The sequence below is a fragment of the Myotis nattereri genome (genome assembly GCF_964212035.1).
Source record: "Myotis nattereri genome assembly, chromosome: 4".
Taxonomy (NCBI): domain Eukaryota; kingdom Metazoa; phylum Chordata; class Mammalia; order Chiroptera; family Vespertilionidae; genus Myotis; species Myotis nattereri.
In genome coordinates this window covers 57628565-57648164 of record NC_138079.1, presented here as the reverse complement: position 1 = coordinate 57648164, position 19600 = coordinate 57628565, and the positions used below count along the sequence as shown (strand labels likewise).

At 38.0% G+C, this 19600-nt stretch overlaps 1 protein-coding gene across 2 annotated transcripts; it reads right to left on the bottom strand.

Annotated features, from left to right (window-relative positions):
- Positions 1 to 3522: 3522 nt before the first annotated feature.
- On the bottom strand, positions 3523 to 19337 carry FAM174A (family with sequence similarity 174 member A; the record flags this gene model as incomplete). 2 transcript variants are annotated; one of them, XM_081090343.1, is made up of 3 exons in its annotated part: positions 18746 to 19337; positions 8319 to 8453; positions 3523 to 4100 (listed from the first exon to the last, which is right to left on the bottom strand). In XM_081090343.1, the coding sequence occupies exons 1-3, from the start codon at positions 19183 to 19185 to the stop codon at positions 4097 to 4099; spliced, it is 579 nt and encodes a 192-aa protein (XP_080946469.1). In that variant the 5' UTR covers positions 19186 to 19337. The 2 variants fall into 2 exon arrangements, with proteins under 2 accessions (XP_080946469.1, XP_080946468.1); XM_081090342.1 differs by lacking the exon at positions 3523 to 4100 and having other exon boundaries at positions 8315 to 8453; positions 18746 to 19309.
- Positions 19338 to 19600: the final 263 nt, after the last annotated feature.

Sequence of the window (19600 nt, the reverse complement as noted above, 5' to 3'; positions counted from 1 at the left end):
TAGGCTAGAGGCCGGAGCACAAAAATTTGTGCACTCGGGGGTAGGGGGTCCCTCAGCCCGGCCTATGCCCTCTCGCAGTCTGGGACCCCTCCGGGGTGACCACTTGCTGGCTTAGGCCTGCTCCCAGGGGGATTGGGCCTAAGCTGGCAATCAGACATCCCTCTGGCAGCTCGGCAGCCCTCGGAGGATGCCCACTTGCCAGCAAGTACTTGCCAGCAAGTAGCAGACCTAAGCTGCAGTCAAACATCCTTAGTGCTGCTGAGGAGGCAGGAGAGGCCCCCACCACCACCGCTATACTGGCAGCCATCAGCCTGGCTTGTGGCTGAGCAGAGCTCCCCATGTGGGAGCGCCCTGACCACCACAGGGCAGCTCCTGCATTGAGCATCTGCCCCCTGGTGGTCAGTGTGTGTCATAGTGACCAGTCATTCCCAGTCTTTCTGCTGTTAGGGCCAGTTTGCATATTACCCTTTTACTATATAGGATAGAGGTCTGGTGCACTGGTGGAGGCCAGCTGGTTTGCCCTGAAGCGTGTCCTGGATCAGGGTGGGGGTCCCGCTTGGGTGCCTGGCCAGCCTGGGTGAGGGGCTGATGGCTGTTTGCAGCTGGTCGCACCCCCTTCAGAGTGGCGGTCCCCACTGGGGTGCCTGGCCAGTCTGAGTGAGGGGCTGAGGGCCGTTTTCAGGCTGGCGGGCAACTGAAGCTCCCAACCTCTCCTTTTTTTCTTTTATTCTGGGATTTATTTACCTTCTATGGCTGTCACTGGAGCTGAGAGCCGGCTTTAGCTCTGAGGCCGGGTCCAGCTTGAGGCCTCGGCTGCTGAAAGCAGGAATCTAGGGTTTGTTTGGGTTCTATAATTGCAACATTGTTTCGGTCCTGCTCGCTCCAGCTCTGACGGCTGAAAGCAGGTATCTGGGTTTTGTTTAGCTTCTATAATTGCAACATTATTTCTTAGAGTGCAGCTCAGAGGCCGGCAAGGCAGGCGGGAAACCTTGGCTTCCTCCATCACTGGAGCAAGCAAGCCTCCTGTTCGCTTCAGCTGCCTGGCTGCCGGCCGCCATCTTGGATGGCAGTTAATTTGCATATTGCCCTGATTAGCCAATGGGAAGCGTGTCAGAGGTACGGTTAATTACCATGTTTGTCTATTATTAGATAGGATTTGCAGTTCATGAATGACTCTATTAAAGTAATAACAAAAGCATTTTCAACAAACATGCCAGAATTTCCATATTCAGTTGAAAAATATTCACTTTAGTCACCTAGAGAAAGTGTATATTTCTAATAAAGTTGACACCACTGCTTAAAACATTTTGGTAACATCCCCTTTTAACCAACTTGAAAATCATTTATGAAAATTATCATGACATCCCAGCCAGTGTTGCTCAGTGGTTAAACATCAACCCATGCACCAAGAGGCTGCCAGTTTGATTCCAGGTCAGGGCACATGCCCGGGTTTTGGGCTCTATCCCTGGTAGAGAGTGCAGGAAGCAGCCAATCAATGTTTCCCCTCTCATCGATGTGTCTGTCTCTCCCTCCCTCTTCTTCCCTCTATCTGTAAAAGTCAAAAATCTTTAAAAAATATTTTTAAAAAGAAAATTATCATTACTGTAAGTTACCTTTTTAAAATTTATTAAGGTATTACATATGTGGCCTTATTCCCCCATTACCTCCCTGACCTCCCTCCCCCGCTCATGCCCTCACCCCCCTGGTGTCTGTGTCCATTGGTTAGGCTTATATGCATGCATACAAGTCCTTTGGTTGATCTCTCCCTTACCCCCACCCTCCCCTACCTTCCCTCTGAGGTTTGACGGTCTGATCGATGTGTAAGTTATCTTAATAAATTTTTATTCTCCAGCAGATTTCTTACCTCTATTTAGTTTTAATACAAAATTTAGTTTATAAATATCAGTTATTAAATGAATAATATGAATGATCACTATTTCTAAGATACTATGGGATATGATTTTTCAAATATCACAAAATGGTAGGTATAGGACTATTTAATCCAAAAATATGTTTTAATAACATTTTAAAATGAGGAAATTTTATATAACAAATTTGAAGTCTTGGCTTGAAAATTAAAACTAAAGCATTTAGCAACACTAGGCAAGTATTTCCTGTTAATTACTGGGAGCTGAACAGAGGTTGATCCCTTTAGAAGAGGAAATACATTTTTGCTTTAATCCCCACTTGCACAATATCCACAAATACACTGACATCAGGGGATTTGACCCATTGTGGTATGCCAGTGAGCATATAGGTCAAACTAAGTTGGCATTTTGGGTGGCCAAATACCCAATTTACCTCATTGCTAGAGGATTACCTGTAGTTTTGCCTTATGGAACTCTGAAGTGGCTGTAAAGTTTGGCCAATAAAATGTAGGTGCAAATGAAATATATCACTTTAGGGCAGAAACTTATGAACTAGCATGCACTTTGACAAGTCTGGACATCTAGCTATGAGGCACTATTCCAGGCAGAGGTTTCTCCATTAGCCGTAGCCCTGGAGAATAGACAGCGAATAGCAAAATCACAGTCCATAGAAAATAGGCAGCCTGAGAAATAAATCTATGTTGTAACCCACTGTGATTTGGGGACCATCTGCTGCTACTACATGTTCTAGCCTATCCTGACTGACACACACATTTAAATCACTTCCCCAGCCTCTGTAAGGAACTAAGTTTGTGACCCATGTCTTTGCTGTAAGTTCTCCTCTAATTTCTAGAATGTGAAAAACAGAAGCTCAATAAGATTCAATAATTGTTCAGAAATAATGAAGTCACTGTTTGCATCAAGGTCTATCTGACTCCCAAGTCTGTGCACTTGGGCTGGCCAGAGGTCTCCCTTCCTCCCTCCCTTGTGCTCCAGTGACATGAAGAAACTGGGCTGGGGCCTTTTTCTGGAAGAGAGCTGCAGTGGCCAGGGATGGGAGTAATCATGGTGCAGCCATCATGCGACTGTCATGACCCACTCTCTGCATGGAGCTCAGAACGGTTCCTGGATATAGAATGTGCTCAGTAAACACAGGCTTTTATTATTACTCTGTAGGCTGTTGACTTACTCAGGAAAGAGGCATTGATGTCTGTGTGCCCACCATGTGCAGGCAGCCGCCCTCACGGGGCGGAGTCCAGCTGGGGAAGAGCAGACACCGGAGCAGTTGCATTGTCACGGATACGCTGAGAGAATGTCAGGATGGTCTTGCCTGGGCGGGCACTTCTCTGAGAAGGTGGTGTTCATTTTTATTTACTTACTTTTAACTTTAATTCCTTACTCACTATAATGAGACTAAAATGTTTATGCTATTATTTCTATCTTTCTCAATACTATTACTAAAAAAAATGGCTTTGAAATTCAGTGGTTTCTCAAATATCTAATCAAAGTAGATATCTTAATAAGAAATTTGCTAAAATGTAATAACCCTTTTATGACAATATTTTCTAGAAATCCTATAAAATACACATGTTAATATATAATTCAATAGTCTGGGTTTATTTTGTAAACACATTTTGTCTGTACCACTTAAAAATAATTTTGAATCATATTTATTGTTTTGCATACAATTCAGACATTTATTAATATTTAAAAGACCTAAATGCAAAGTAATAAATTTGGATTCTTTTCCCCATAAAAATGGGAAATATATCTTGATAAAGAACTTTTAAAATTATTATTACACACCAGTTAGTTGTTGGAACTGATAGTTCCAGGAAAAAAATACTTAACCAGCAAAATACAAACAAACAAAAAAACACACAAAAACAACAACAAAAATCTGATTAGTATATAAAACAGTTTACAATAATATTGTAAGCAGGAAACAAAAACTGATCAGAAAACACTCTGCCTTAAATTAATTTTCAAACAGATTCCTATTATATCACAGTTTACTCCAAATAACTCTAAGCCCATTAAGAGCTCTTCTGTACATACAAAAACTTAGCAAAATTATACAGTACTTATTGCAATAACAAAATAAAGGTTGTCATAATACATGTAACTTAAATACCCCCCCATTGATAAAGTGGCTTCTTATTCCTTAAACATAAAAATTCTGCTCTTCATTGTAGAAAGATGAAATCCTCTCATCAAAAGGCACATTCTTATCTGCAAGGGGAAAAAATACTGTAAATGCTCATCCTGGAATATATTTAAACATATTTTAAAATATTCCCAAAGATTTGGAGTGGCAAGAAGATAATAAAAGTATTTAATATTAGGGAATTATAATGAATTGCACTAATAAAACAGATTGTGATTTTGTCTATATTAATTATGTCAGGTGCTATCTTTTACATTATAATTATAACCTTTTCAAAGACATTTTATATGTAACTAGTGTAATTAAAGACTAGTTCATAGTCATACCAAGTTACACCCTCACATAATTGACTTTAATAGAATAACCTTAGTGCTTATTCTGATATGTTATGTTCCATGTAAAAAGTAGTGTTTTAGAAATTAAAACTATTTTCCAATTGGTAACTTTTTCTTTAATATATTTTTTTTTATTGATTTCAGAGAGGAAGGAAGAGGGAGAGGGAGAGGGAGAGGGAGAGGGAGAGGGAGAGAGGGAGGGAAGGAGGGAGGGAGAGAGAGAGAGAGAGAGAGAGAGAGAGAGAGAGAGAGAGAGAGAGAGAGAGAACATCAATGATGAGAGAGAATCACCGATTGGCTGCCTCCTGCACGCCTTACACTGAGGATTGATCCCACAACCTGGTCATGTGCCCTTGACTGGAACTGAACCGTCAGTCCGCGCACCAACGCTATATCCACTGAGCCAAACCTGCTAGGGCCCAATTGACAACTTTAAATAAAATATTTTTAATGAGGCTTTCTGGATAAACACTTGAATCTGCCTTCTGATTGTGATATGCTGATGTTAAAAAACAGAAAATATTCTGTGGCCAAGTAATACTGCCTACAAATGTAGTGAACACATACAATACAATATTAAACTTAATGATGCAGAATAGAAGTAGCTAAAAAGAAAATTTAGGAACTTTAAAAATTACAAACTTGGCAAAAATTATTAGAATAGCCTTGAAGTAATGGAATTACTAGCTTTTAGAAGTTGCTAGAATTGTCAAAATTCCCTTTAGTGTAGATTATAAAATAATAATAATTTTGCTGTTTGGTAGGAATCAAACAAAATAGCAAGAAGGTATTGTTCCCATTTGTTGTTTTGTGTTGTAAAGCACTGTTTTAAATTGCATTTTTGATACTGGTTATGAGTATTTGTTCCCAATATTTTTAAATTATGTTAAATATATAAAATATATTGTTTCACTTGATGAAAATGCAAGTAGTTTTTAATCAGAATATGCTCTTAGATTCCTCATAAAAATTTCTAAGAAGGCTGAAGCATTCTACATAATAGTTAAATAATTGTTATTTGTTTTTTAATTTTATAATTCTTTTGTGTAAAATGTTTCCATAACTAAACAAAAGAAATGCCTTTAATATATAAAATTAGAATATCAATTGCAAATTCAAGGGAAGGTAACCAAGCTGCTCAAGTTAATTTTTTCCACATACCTACAAATTTTCCCTATTAGACTGTATTAACCTCAATGCTTAAATTACTAGATATAGTGGTAATGGTGGTTAACTCTTTAATATCCAATCAATCCCCAAAGATAATTCTGATCTAATCATGGCACTTTGATTTTCCCCCTTCCCAGGGTTATTTTATTTTATTTTTAATATATTTTTATTGATTTCAGAGAGGAAGGGAGAGAGAGAAAGAGAGAAACATCAATGATGAGAATCAATGATCAGCTGCCTCTTGCATGCCCCCTACTGGGGATAGAGCCCACAACCTGGGCATCTGCCCTCGACCAGAATCTAACCCGGGACCCTTCAGTTCACAGGCTGACATTCTATCCACTAAGACAAACCGGCTAGGACTTCCCAGGCTTAGTTTAGAAATGATTACATGACCAATGATATAAAAAACAAAAACAAATGACAAGCAGCAAGTCACTTCCAGAAAACAATTCTGTTAAGAGTTTCTAGGGAAATTTTTCTCATTTCTAAGAAATAGTTACAAGAGAGCTAGTGCCTAACTTCTAGGGAAAGCTAGCATTCTGAATGTCATTATAGGAACTGCTGGCATCATCTTACTGTCAGCCTAAAAATGAGTAACAATAACAAATTAAAAGTTGTCATAATACATGTAACTTAAATACCATGAAGCCAACACATGAAAATGGGCAGAACCAAGGGGATCATGGAGAAAAGAAGCCAGAGCCCAGAAATACTGTGCCTGGAGTCAGCCCTACCTGTGACATCTTCCATATGAATATATTCTCTTTAGAAAATTTAGACTAAACAATATTTGACAGTTTCAGATTGTTCAATCTAGTATCAATAGTGAAAATAATTACCTCAAGTCCTAACTACCAACTACAATCATTATTAAAGTTTTGATATGTTAAAAGCCACATTAAAAAATCATCCCTTTCAGAAAGGCTAATTCTAAAAGGCTTATTTTACACTGTGGTAAACTGTGAGCAAGGAAATCCATTCACCTTTCTGGAAATGACTTGTTTCCTGCTATTTTGTGGACAGAATTTGGAAAATGAGGAGGAACTAATTTTAGAAAGCACTTAAACAATGAAGGCAGCAGAGTAAGAGATGAGCCAACAAGAATTACCAGCAGTTATACTGTAGACCAGTGATGGCGAACCTATGACACGCGTGTCAGAGGTGACATGCGAACTCATTTTTTTGGTTGATTTTTCTTTGTTAAATGGCATTTAAAGATATAAAATAAATATCAAAAATATAAATCTTTGTTTTACTATGGTTGCAAATATCAAAAATTTCTATATGTGACATGGCACCAAAGTTAAGTTAGGGTTTTTCAAAATGCTGACACGCCGAGCTCAAAGGGTTCGCCATCACTGCCAGTGCAGACTAATATGATTTTGCATTGCAACTGACAAGGTAGGCAAAACCAAATATTTGTATTTCTCATTTTCAGGGTCCTCATTTGAAAATGAGTAATAGCAAGTGCTGGGTTAGATAACAAAACAAACATAATTTATCATTATTCTTTTCATAGGTATAAACCATATAAGTATTTAATAAATGGAGTGAGATTGCAGCAGGAAGAGAAGTCTAAACCATTTAAACTCTCTGAGCCTCAGTTTTGCTATCTTTAAAATGAAAGCCGGAACTACTTTGCAAGAATGTCTGTATTCATGGAGTACAGGTAGGGAGCCTAGCACCGAGTCTGGCACATCCTGCTCTAAAGTAGGTATTTATCAACAAGTGACTATTACAATCACCCCCACTGCAGTTCTGTTTCCCCACTCTGTCCAGGCTTCTCCCTGGGCTCAGTAATAGGACCCCTGATCTTATCCCCCTGACATCCCACCACTACCACCCATTTCATGGTTTCTTCATACATGGCTGTCTTGGAAAGCCCTGGTGAAAGTCTTCTTTCAGGGCCCCAAAGACCTTATAATGCAGTCTTCATTTTAGTATTGATTTTTTACCTTTATTGGGAGAAACAAATGGCATTATACTTGATTATCATGTGTTATTAAAGTGAGTCATAATAAGATCTATATGATCTTTCCTACAGGGTAAGTTTGAAGTGTTAAATAAATAGATGGCATAATGTATGTTTAATTCTAATACGAATATCAGAACATCAGATTCCTGCTCACTGAATCAATGAAGTTTGGACTCCAGTTTTCCTTCATTCAAATAATTCCCCCTCTATCCAAATGTCCTCTATTGACTAGAATCTTGACTGCCTCTTTTCCTCATTCATTTGCACTGAAAGAAATTCTATATCCATATAATTTCACTTATCCAAACCTCCCAGGAAAGGTCTTAACACTCCGCAGGGCTGGATCTGAGAAAAGACAAAACTACGCTACCAGACCATAGACCATTAGTCCCACAATTTTGCCAAGAAGCACTGTTTACAAACAGAGTAACCCCAATTAACACCAAAATATCTTCAGAATGCAGTAATAAAATCAATTTTACTATCTCCCTCCCCCCACCACAAACACACACACAGAGTTAATACATATTCCCAGTATGCAGCAATTAATAGGACAAATTTCTGCAAGGAAATCTGCAATAAAGATTTCTTTTGGGGATGGTATTCTATTCTTTATGTTTACTTTAGTAAAACAATGTGCATGTGAGCTATTGGTTGGGTAGCACAAAGAACTTCATGAAACAGAACTAAATAAAATCTGTTAGAATAACATCTATTAAAAGAAACTGTACTTTATTTTTTCAATTTGCTTGTTCAGGACTTGCCTCCTGATTCATGGGATTAAACTGCGGGACACTTACCTTCGAGGATGATTGGCATCAAACAACGTGTTGTCATCATCCTCATCATCCTGTTCTAAAGGTGTCAGTTCCATGTTTTCTATATTAGTGTCCAAAACTCCGTATCTCCTAGTCTTTCGGTTTCTTCTTCTCATCCTATTAAATAGAATGTATTCATAAATATTACTTAAATAGGGTACAGATGATCCTTATTTTGTATTTATTTGTAAATTAAAAATAAAGTATCCCTTCTGTTTCTGACACAGGAGATTCTCAATATCAGAATGATTCCATTTCAGAAATGTAGCCTAGGTTTTTTTATGAACCATGTTTGTGTGCCATCACCATTTCTTCTGACATACCCCCTTCTCTCTCTGTCAAGTTATGGTGTTGGTAGATACTCCTTTAAGCCTTAATTCAGGTGCCATATTTTTACTGCAGCCTTCTAGTCCAACCTTTTCCCCACATTTTCCATGCATTCTTACCACTGTACAGGATTATATACTTTCAGCCCCACTGAGAAATGGTATATCTATACATATTCAAACACTAGACTGGGTATGAGTATGAGTGATATCATGTTTGTCTGTATGTGTGATTATATTCAATCTCTATCACATATTCATCTTCATTACTTTGTTTTGATTTTTAATAATCTTTTATAAATGTGAAACATTCTATTTCATAGGCCTTAAAAAAAAAAAAAAAAAGACAGCACACTGGATTTGTCATATGGGTCATAGTTTGCCAATCTCTGATTTAGATTTATAAAGGTAATTCACAGAAAAACTGAGAACAGGAATGATAAAAGTGCTGACTCTGGAAATAGAAACATAAAAGGTACAGGGTGTTATGGTTCACTATTGGTCCTTTCGAACTACATGGCTTAATGACATTTGCATGTATTCCTTTGATTTGAAGAAGTGAAGGGAGACACCTGGCAGCGAAAGTCAAGGATATTCAGTTATAATTTCTCCTCTTCCCATTTGCCAGTCTTTTGCTCAATCTCTAAACACTCATCTTTCTAAACATTCATCTTCAGTCAACAAAGAATTAATGTCATGGGAAATTATTTTTAGAAATAAACCAGATTCTTCCAGGTTATATATTATATATCAAATAGTCAATATGTTACTAGTTTGGTCATTGCTGGTCACAGGATACCTTGGAAACTCTTGAAAAAGGAAATAATATGATCACAGAGCTCAAGGACTTGTGAAATTTAATCTCACCTGTCACTCTTCTCCACTCTCACGGTCTTCATCATACCTTGAATGAATTCCTGATCTTTCAATGTGTGGCTAAACAAATATGCCTACTAACACGATTTTTTCTATCTGTGTTCAGTGTAAATAATTCACTAGACTTTGTGAGTCTTTATTATTTATGCTAGTTTGTACTGTCCTTTAATCATGTATATAACTATCTTCCAAACATAAATTCAAGCTCTTGAAAGACAAGTTACTATATAGTGAATGCATCCTTATGCACCAAATAAACAGGGGAATGCAGATAAATTTAAATTAATTTAGTATTTTAGTAAATGCTACTAGTTTATATAAGAATAAGTAAAAAAAACCTGTATAGTGTTAAATATAATTTTATTATTTCCCATTTTAGAGTCATTTTTCTATTTCAGTTACAGTTGACAGACATTATTATACTAGTTTCAGGTGTACACTTCAGTGTTAGACATTGCATAACTTAATGTTAATATGTGATCATCCCAATAAATATCACACCCATCTAACACTATACATAGTTATCAGAATATTATTAACTATATCCCCTGTGCTGTACTTTACATTCCCATAGAATTTATACTTGAAATGAACTTCCCTAAAAGTGTCCTTCCTAGATTCAAACATATAGGCAGTGATAGTTACATGGTTGTACAGCTACATTGTCATGGGAAGATCTATAATAATAATTTTGTGCATCGGGCCTCTAGTCAAATATGAGAAAACATGTATGTACCCATACACATTGGTTTTTCTCAGAGAAGGTAAAAAACAGCTGTAAAACTTTAAAATAGGTTGATTCAATGAACCATCTACTTAAAATACTAACAAACATTATGTGTAAATTATAATATGCATAAAAATATACTAAAATTTTTAGTAAAAAGGCTACTTTTACCTTTGTAGTGTACATTATTTCTAAATAAGTCTATTTTTGTTTTTAAATGAATATTCAGAAAGTTGTACTTTTACTGCCCTTTTTATACCAACTGAAAAAAAAAAATAGGACCACCAAAATTATATGGAGAGGTAGAAACCTTAGACTTTTGCCCTAAATTTTCCTTTAAATTTTTCAATTACAGTTGTCATTAAATATTATTTTTATACTAGAGCCCAATGCACGAAATTCGTGCAAGGGGCTCGGCCCCCCACCGCCGCGGCACTGTCCGGAAAATTGTCCAGAAGGACATCTGGTCTAATTAGCATATTATGCTTTTATTATTATAGATTAGTTTCCATTGTACAGCATAATGGTCAGATAATTACATAATTTATCAAATGATCCCCCAATAATTCTAATACCAACCTGGTGCCATACATAGTTCTTACTTTTTAAAAAATATATATTTTTATTGATTTCAGAGAGGAAGGGAGAGGGAGGGAGAGAGAGAGATTAAAACATCAATGATGAGAGAGAATCATTGATCCACTACCTCCTGCACGCCCCACACTGGGGATTGAGCCTGCAACTAGGGCATAGGCCCTAACCAGGACCTCCTTGTTTATAGGTTGATGCTCAACCACTGAGCCATGCTGGCTGGGCTATTAGAATATTATTGACTATATTTCCTATTCTGTACTTTACATTCCCGTGACTATTTTGTAACTACCAATTTGTACTTCTTAATCCCTTCACTTTGTCACCCAGCTCCCCAAACTCCCTCCCATCTGGCAACCTTCACTTTGTTCTCTGTATCTCTGAGTCTGTTTGATTATTTTGTCATTATTTTTAATCACAAGAGTAAAGGAGGCTTTAAACTTAGGTAATTTTAATAGCTACGGTACTTTTCCTACAAATGAATGCTTCCATTGAGCTCATGATACCCAAACTTGTCTATATGTGTTGATAATTACATATGTATAATTTATACGCATGCACACTTTTCTACTAAACATAGTAAATGAATACTGCAATCTGAAAACAAAATTTGTTGGCTCTTGGTTTACAAAAAAATAGGAACTTTATTTATAAATGCATAGAGATGGAAATATGGAGGCCTAAAAGGGCAAAAGAAAATAGCTACATGTTTTATTATATTGAATTATATTCATTCACCACATGGCATGCACAGGTTAATGATTGTGATCAGATCCCTTCTAGGTATTCAAGTGATTATTCAAACAGTTATCCTACATAGATGCAGATTCCATTACACTCAGGTTGGTAAGAATTATTTCAGCTTAAATAACCTGTAAAAGCTACAGTAGAAAAGCAAAACTAAACTACTAAAGTAAGCTTGATAAAATTTTATGTAAAAATGTATGATGCAACATAAAATAAACACCACAGAATAAAACTCCATTTCATTTTACTACTCTGTGAAAGTAAGAAAACCGACCAAGGTAAATTGCTGTAGCCATCTGACTTTATTCTTTTATTTTCCCTTTTAACTGAATACCTGCAGGGTATTATTGACTATGAAATAATATAAATAATATTATTCCTTAATTTCTTCTATAGCACATTCAAAACAAGACTGAGGAATATTTTACTGTATATTTTATGCACAAATACCCCCCTATGTAATTAGACATAATGATAAAGCAGAGTATATCTTAATAAAGGTACAACTACTGACATGCAGTATTTTTCTTGACTATTTTTTGCAAAGCAGTGAATTAGCAACTAAGAATGATTTATTTATTTTGACTTAACATAAATTTTAATACTTAAATCCAAATAAATTACTTGAAGGAAAGGTACACTTCATTATATTATGGTGAAAACAAGTTGTTATATACATTCATTTGGACTAATTAGACGCCCCCCCCTTTTTTATTGAATTTATAGGAGTGACCTGAGTTCACAAAACCATGCAGTTTTCAAGTGTACAATTCAACAAAACATCATCTGAACACTGCACTGTGTGCCCATCACACCAAGCAAAGTCTCTTTCCATCCCTACTTTAGCCCCCTTTGCTCACCTCCAACTACCCCCAAACCCCTTTCCCTCTGGCTAACACCACACTGTTGTCTGTGTCTATGTGTTATATGTATGTGTTTTGCTAATCCCTTCACCTTTTTTTCATCCAGCCCCCACACCCCACTCTGAGAGCTGTCAGTCTGTTCCATGCATGTATCCATGCCTCTGCTTTTATTGTTCAACAGTTTACTTTGTCCATTAAAAAAAAATATTTTAAACTAATTTTTTTGCCATTGTGACATAAGGAAATAAAAATTAGTGAGCCATAATTTTAGTCTATGACTTTCATCAAGAAATCCAACACAATTGGATATATGACATATAGTAAAAATTATTTATTTCCTCTTCATCTCATTGCCCAAACCCAGTCCATCAGTTGTCATTTCAAGTTTTTCAATAAGTAGACACTAATATAAGAGTATGTCATGGGTTGAATCGTGTCCCCCAAAATTCACATGTTGAAATCCTAACATTATATTATTGTATTACATTCACTCATCACATGGCATGCACAGATAATGATCTTGATCAGATTTCTTCTAGGTATTCAAGTTATTATTCAAATAGCTATCCTATATAGAGAAGCAAATTCCTCAATGTTCCATTACACACAGGTTGGTAAGAATTATTTCTGATAAAATAATATGTAAAAGTTACAGTAGAAAAATTAAACTACTAAAGTAAGCTTCATAAATTTTACCATGAGACTTTACTTGAAGATAGGGTGTTCACAAAGTCAATCAAGTTAAAATGAAGTTGCAAACACAAAGTTCTATTGATTGTTCTTCCTGAGATTCACTGAAGTTCACTTAACAGTGCTCACCACTGCTATCAATTTCCTTGACTATTAAAATAGGTTCCTAGCTGTCTTTTCCTATCTACTCTGGTCACCCACTAACCTCCCCTCCATCCTCTAAAACCTCCAATAGTTTCCTACTGGTGAGCATTAAGTAATAATTGTGTAATAAAGCCTACAGAGTTCAACACTGGAAGGCTCATAGTCACCTCTCTAGCCTCAACTAGCTCTTCACTCTACATTCTACTTCACTTTCATCACTCCAGCCACAACCCCTTCTCTCAGTCCCTTGGAATGGCCATGCTTCCTGTCACTGTCCTCACACTCTTCCCCACCCACTACAATATGTTAATAACTATTCATCTTTCAGCTCCAGCTCAAGTATCACTTCTTTAGGGAAACCTTCTTTCCAGGTTAATCTAGCTCAGTCACAGGTTCCTATTATTGGCTTCCATAGCACCCATGCACATCTCCTTTAAAGTACTTGCTCAATATGTTTTGTGTACTTATTTGTGTAACTATCTGTCTTCCCTACTAGACCATCATTTTATGGAAGCAGAAAACAGGTCTGTTCTTGCTCACTACCAAACCCACAAAACACAGGCATTGGCATAAAGCAGATGCCTAATAAATATGTTAAACAAATTATTTAACTGAAATATATGGATTCACAATATACCTTGCATTTTCTCTGTATAACAAAGATAGCTATAATTTTGTATGCAAATCATCACTTTTGGAATAAGAAAAGCCTAAATGGCATTATCTTCAGAAACATACCACAGCAAAATTCAGGGGAGCTAGCCATTTTTTAAATCATAATATGAATAGTAGCTTCTGACTCAGGACACAAAAAAAAGTACTAGAATGATTGAACATTAAATATGCACTCACTCCAGGTGTGGTGTTTTAGGCAGAGCCCAGGTGATTCTCATACACTACACAAATTAGATCCACCAATATGCTGTGCTGTGGAGTTTCATTTTTTTCTTTTGGGTATGAACATGTGCCATATTATAACATGTAGTTATCTTTCATTTACTCACTAAAGTTTATCTTTTCAAAACCTAAACTGAATTGTTGCTTTTCTCTTTAAAATTATCAGCATTCTACATGGAAGCCATATCTGACACCAGCAATACTGTACAGGATAATATGAGTTACTTTGATCTCTCAATGTCATTATGATTATCCACCACTTTGATGTAAAGCAATGGTGCTCTCAGGAGCTATTGATTCCAAAATAAAGTTTTCAAACTACTGTGTTTTTTAATTCTTTTGCTTTCTTTTCATAATTATTATTGGATCCTCTCTGGATGCTTCTCAGATACCAAACTCTGAAACTGTAACAATCTTGGCCAAGTGCAGCATTAAATAGAAGATTCCCCCCCAAAAAGCACCTGCTACTGGTCATCTACAGTAAAACATTCACTGCTAACACCCAAAAGTTAAAATAAAAAAAATTGAATGCATGTTCATCTATGTTTAGGATATTGCAACCTTGCTTTCTCTGATAGCCTTTTCTCACCAAGCTCCTTGTAATTCAGCACATCCTATCAGTTCTTAAGCTTATATGTGTCTCCCATTTGATGGTATTCTGGTGGATACCCCAAATGAAGTCACTCCTAAGTAAATGTCACAGAGCTTAGCTATGACGTTATCCTATATGAAAATACATTCATAGCACATAGCTCCCTTGCTATCTCTCTTTGTCTGCTCATGGATTTCCCAGTGTTCTTTTAGGCCCTGAACCATGGGATGTGATACTTGATAATTATTCTTACCTCCATTTTTAAGAGTTCAGCATGGGTTTACTTCCCAAACAACTTTAAAGTCCTATTTACAATCTAGCACCCCCAAGATGCATCACAGCGGGCCTTTGACTGACTCTGTGACCAACTCCTCCAGCCAATTTCTCTTATAATCTCCTTTTATTCCTCCCAACCTTGTTAGACCTAACCTCTTTTACTGATTATACTTTCAGACGTCAGATACATATAGAGTATGGTATGGGGAGGTAGTAGATAAGATAGTAAACTCCCCCCCCAAAAAAATGTATTACAATTACAATTCTAGATACAAAAAAAATCACTTAAAAAAACTTACTGAGTTTGCACATATGTCAAACATTGAGCTAAAGAGCTTATAAACATTACCTGATGTAATCTGCCTAACAATTACATAAGTACCCTCATTTTATACATATAAAGGCAGAGTTTGGAAAAAATAAAATATTGCAGAGCTTGGAAAAAATACTCAAATGCAAGCAATTTGACTCCTAAGCCTGGGTTCTTAAACATTAAGCCATATTGTATTCCTAGTGAATTAAAGTAATATTAATCACAGTGATAAAAGTCACTACCAGTCTTCTGATCCCTAATACAATGATTTTATATCAGACTGGATATACTGTCCTGGTGAACTATATTTTTTGGTTAATCTTTTGGTGGTATAGAGTAATAGCTTGGTAGCTACTTGCATTTAATAAGTACATTTATGTTCTTCTGGTTAAACCATCTCTTAGTTTTTATCACTGTAACAGAATCTGCTTTTCCCTTAACAGAACCATGATTTTGTTTAGACAGCAATTGAGCCCAGACCTAAGAGATACACAATGATCATAATTATTGGTATAAACCAATCATGAAAATGTAGCAGTTCTTTTGTCAGTCATTGTCTAGGGTTGAGTGGATGAAGCAGTTCAGACAAATGGAGTAATAGGGTTTCTGGAAGAAGATTTTTCTCCCTTATTAAAAAAAAGAATATAGAAAAAGATGTTACATTCAGGATCCCTTTCTTCTTTCCTGGTTGAGACACTAATTGTGTGAGAACATAATGATAAAAACTGAAATAGCCATCCTAGAGAGACAAGGATGGAAAAAGCCAGAAATAATTGCTTACTATTTTCAGTATCAATAGATTTTGTTTTACTATTCTGTACAACGCAAACTCATCCCAATGAAAGAGTAAAAATATAATCAGTTAGTTCTGGAACTCAGCAATACAGAAGGAATGCCAAAAGTAGAATTCAAACTCTGGGTTCTGGAAGAGCTTGGACACTTTCCAGCTCTATGAACTTTAGTATTCTCACTTCATATGGAGACATTACTAATGTTCCCCAAATCTGGAAAGCGTGCGCACACACACACACACACACACACACACACACACACTTTCCAGTTCTTTATACAATTAGACTCATTTGTAGGCTGAAGCAGTCAAAACCCCGTGTATTCCTTAGTCTCTCTTGCCAAGCTCTGACAACTGTGAAGGGCTTATGTTAAAATGGCAAAACCTCTGAGGTAAACAGATCATTTTAAAGATATTGGAAATGATGAGAGGCTAAGTCTTTTAATCAAGGTAACACAGGTTATGATGAGGTAACAATCTCAATCTCAATGGCTTAATGCAATTAGTTTATTTCCCCATTATGAAAATTGAGCTACAGGCTTGGACTGTCCTCCAGGACAGCTGTCCCCACGTGGTATCTCAGACTTTGACTGGCCTGAAGCCTATCGATTTTTGTTTATATGTTTTTTAATATATTTTTATTGATTTCAGAGAGGAAGGGAGAGAGAGCGAGAGAGATAAACATCAAAGCTGAGAGAGAATCATTGATCGGCTGCCGCCTGCACACCCCACAATAAGGATCAAGCCTGCAACCCCCCGCATGTGCACTGACTGGAATTAAATGTAACTTCTGGCTCATAGGTTGATGCTCAACCACTGAGCCACCCCGGCTGGGCTTAACCCTATGGTTTTGCTTAAAAAATAATAATGACCATCTAAGGGTAATCTTTTCTTTTTTTTTAGACTTTACTGTGAGAAAAAATGCCCTACACAGAGAAAGAAACTCTAATTGGTATTAAGTAAGATCTTCATACTTCTTTGTTCTATCAATAAGAAGAAAGCTTGACTGATGCTAACAATGTCTGGACAATGTTCAGAACTCATATACTTTTTGCTTCCAGAATACAGGATGAAAACTACTCATTTCGGTGAATGCCCATTTTGGACTCCCATAAATTTCCAAATCTTCACCACCTACCTATATAGCAAAATATAGAATTCACTAAGAACACTCACTCATTAGGCAACTACTTATGCAGAGCCTACATAATGTTTTACATAATGTTCAGGACTGGGTATTTAGCAGGGAATAAGACAGACAATGAGCGTCTTCTCATAGAGATTATATATTCATTTTAGGCAGCCTACTAGGGTTCCTACTCCCTTGCATATATATTTTTCAATTTCTACAGAGAGAATCAGATTGTTGTTTGGAATACTTCCAGACTCAAAGCGGAAGTTACTTCCAGTCACATATTCAATATAACTGAATTAGATGAAAACAAAACAATTTGGAAGTTTAATGGGCTTTAAGTATTTTACAAGTAAAATATTTTCAATGTTACCTCCTATCAGTTAAAGAAATTATGATTTATCCTCCCCTCCTTGGCAAAACCAACTAATGCTGGTGTGCTGTCGGACATACTGTGGAAGTGGGGGTCCACATGGGAATTCACCAAAATGCGTAGTTTCCATCTTGTAATCTGCAAGCAAACAGTATATGAGTGCTGAACATTGTCCAGTCATTGTTAGCATCAGTTAAGCTTTGGACATCATGCAGACAACTAAATTTAGGATTTAGACAGAATTAATGCAATAGATACTGGTTAAAGAGTTCAGTTTTTCTTAGGTATAGTTCAGAATTGGGCGGTTAACACGTGAGTTATCAAATAGAATCGGACTGAAAAGACTGTACCCTTCCAAGCTTTACAGAAATAAAAATAGAAAAATCAATGGCAATAAACATTTATATGTAAGAGGTGGTCAAAATTAGGTTTACGGTTGTGAATACGCTAAACGATACAAAAACTGTAAACCTACTTTTTGCCTACATATATATATATATATATATATATATATATATATACACATACATATATATATAATTTATAAATAAGGTAGAAGCAAAATGAAAAGGGTGACCCCCCAAAAGTTCTCATCCAGCCCATAATTTATAAGAAACAAAATACACAGGGTACTCTGTATCTACTCATATAAACACTGATGATTATTCCTATTAAGTGGCAATATTGCACAAATACAAAAGCTACTAAATAGGAATCCCGCCCTTAAGTAGTTTGCGTTCTAATAGGCAAAAGGACAAAGTAAACAGAATATAGAGTAGAAAGACAGAAGTATTAAAATATATTGGGGTTGAGTACAAGATTACTCCTTCTTCAGGGAAAGTTTGCCCTTTGAGGCAAGGTAAAGCGCTTTGGAGGTGGGGTGCTAACTTATAAATAAAAGGGAGCAACTACTTGGTGGTTTAGATCCTCCCAAAGGCACCAGAAGCTTTTAAGACCGTCATCTTCACATCGCTCTCTCTTAGGAAGGCCCCCCTGAGAGTGGGCCACGCCAGGCCACTGAAAGCTGCATCGCTGGAAGGTCACCAGGCAGCTCATCAAGGCTGCGCCTCACCTGACAGTCCTGACGACGAAGTACACCAGCACCGCGCCGCTCACCACCATCAGTACGGTCAGGGCCCGCTGGGTCATGGGCTTTTCGCCTGGGTTGGGGCTCACAGCGAGGACGCCACCCACTGAGCCTTGTTCCCCCGCCTTCCCCGCTGGGTCATCCGCTGCAAGCGCCGCTCCGGGGCTGCTGCCATTGCCGCCCTCTGCACCCCGCGGCCTCGCGGCTTCAGCCGGAGCGCGGCCCGGGGCCTGGGCGGCGGTGGGGCCGGGCGGCAGGGGGGACAGCGTCCGCGGCCCGTGATCGGGAGGTCCTGAGTCCGGAGCGGCCTCGGCCGCCTGCAGCAGCACCGCCAGGGGCCCCCTTAACCCTGGCAGGAGCAGCAACAGCAGGAGGGCGGAAGCCAGGAGGCGGCCGAGGCAGCAGCTGCGGTGCAGGGCCCTCATAGTCCCCGACCAGCCTCTCACCACGCCGGAGCCGCCGGGACCGCCGCCCTGGCTCCCGGAGGGACCATGGGCGCAACGGAGGACGGGGCGGCAGTGACCAAATCCCGGGGAGAGGCGCGGCCGCGGCAGGTGGCACCGGCGACAGCAGTTGCTGGGGCGGCGGAGGCCGGGAAACCGGAAGTTCGCACATCTCAGCAGCCACTGCTACTAAGGACGCGCTCGGTTGCTAACACGTCGGGGCCGGCGCGTCCAGTGACGTCAGGGGCGCGGTGCCTCCGCGCACGTGTCCTGCCTGTGGGCCAGGTGTCTGGCCCTATGCTTAGGTCCTAAGTAAAAAAGTCAACAAAAGAAAAGTGTTGAGCGATTCTTTGCATAAGGAGACCATGGGAGATTGCGAGCTCATAGTTTGAGTTCG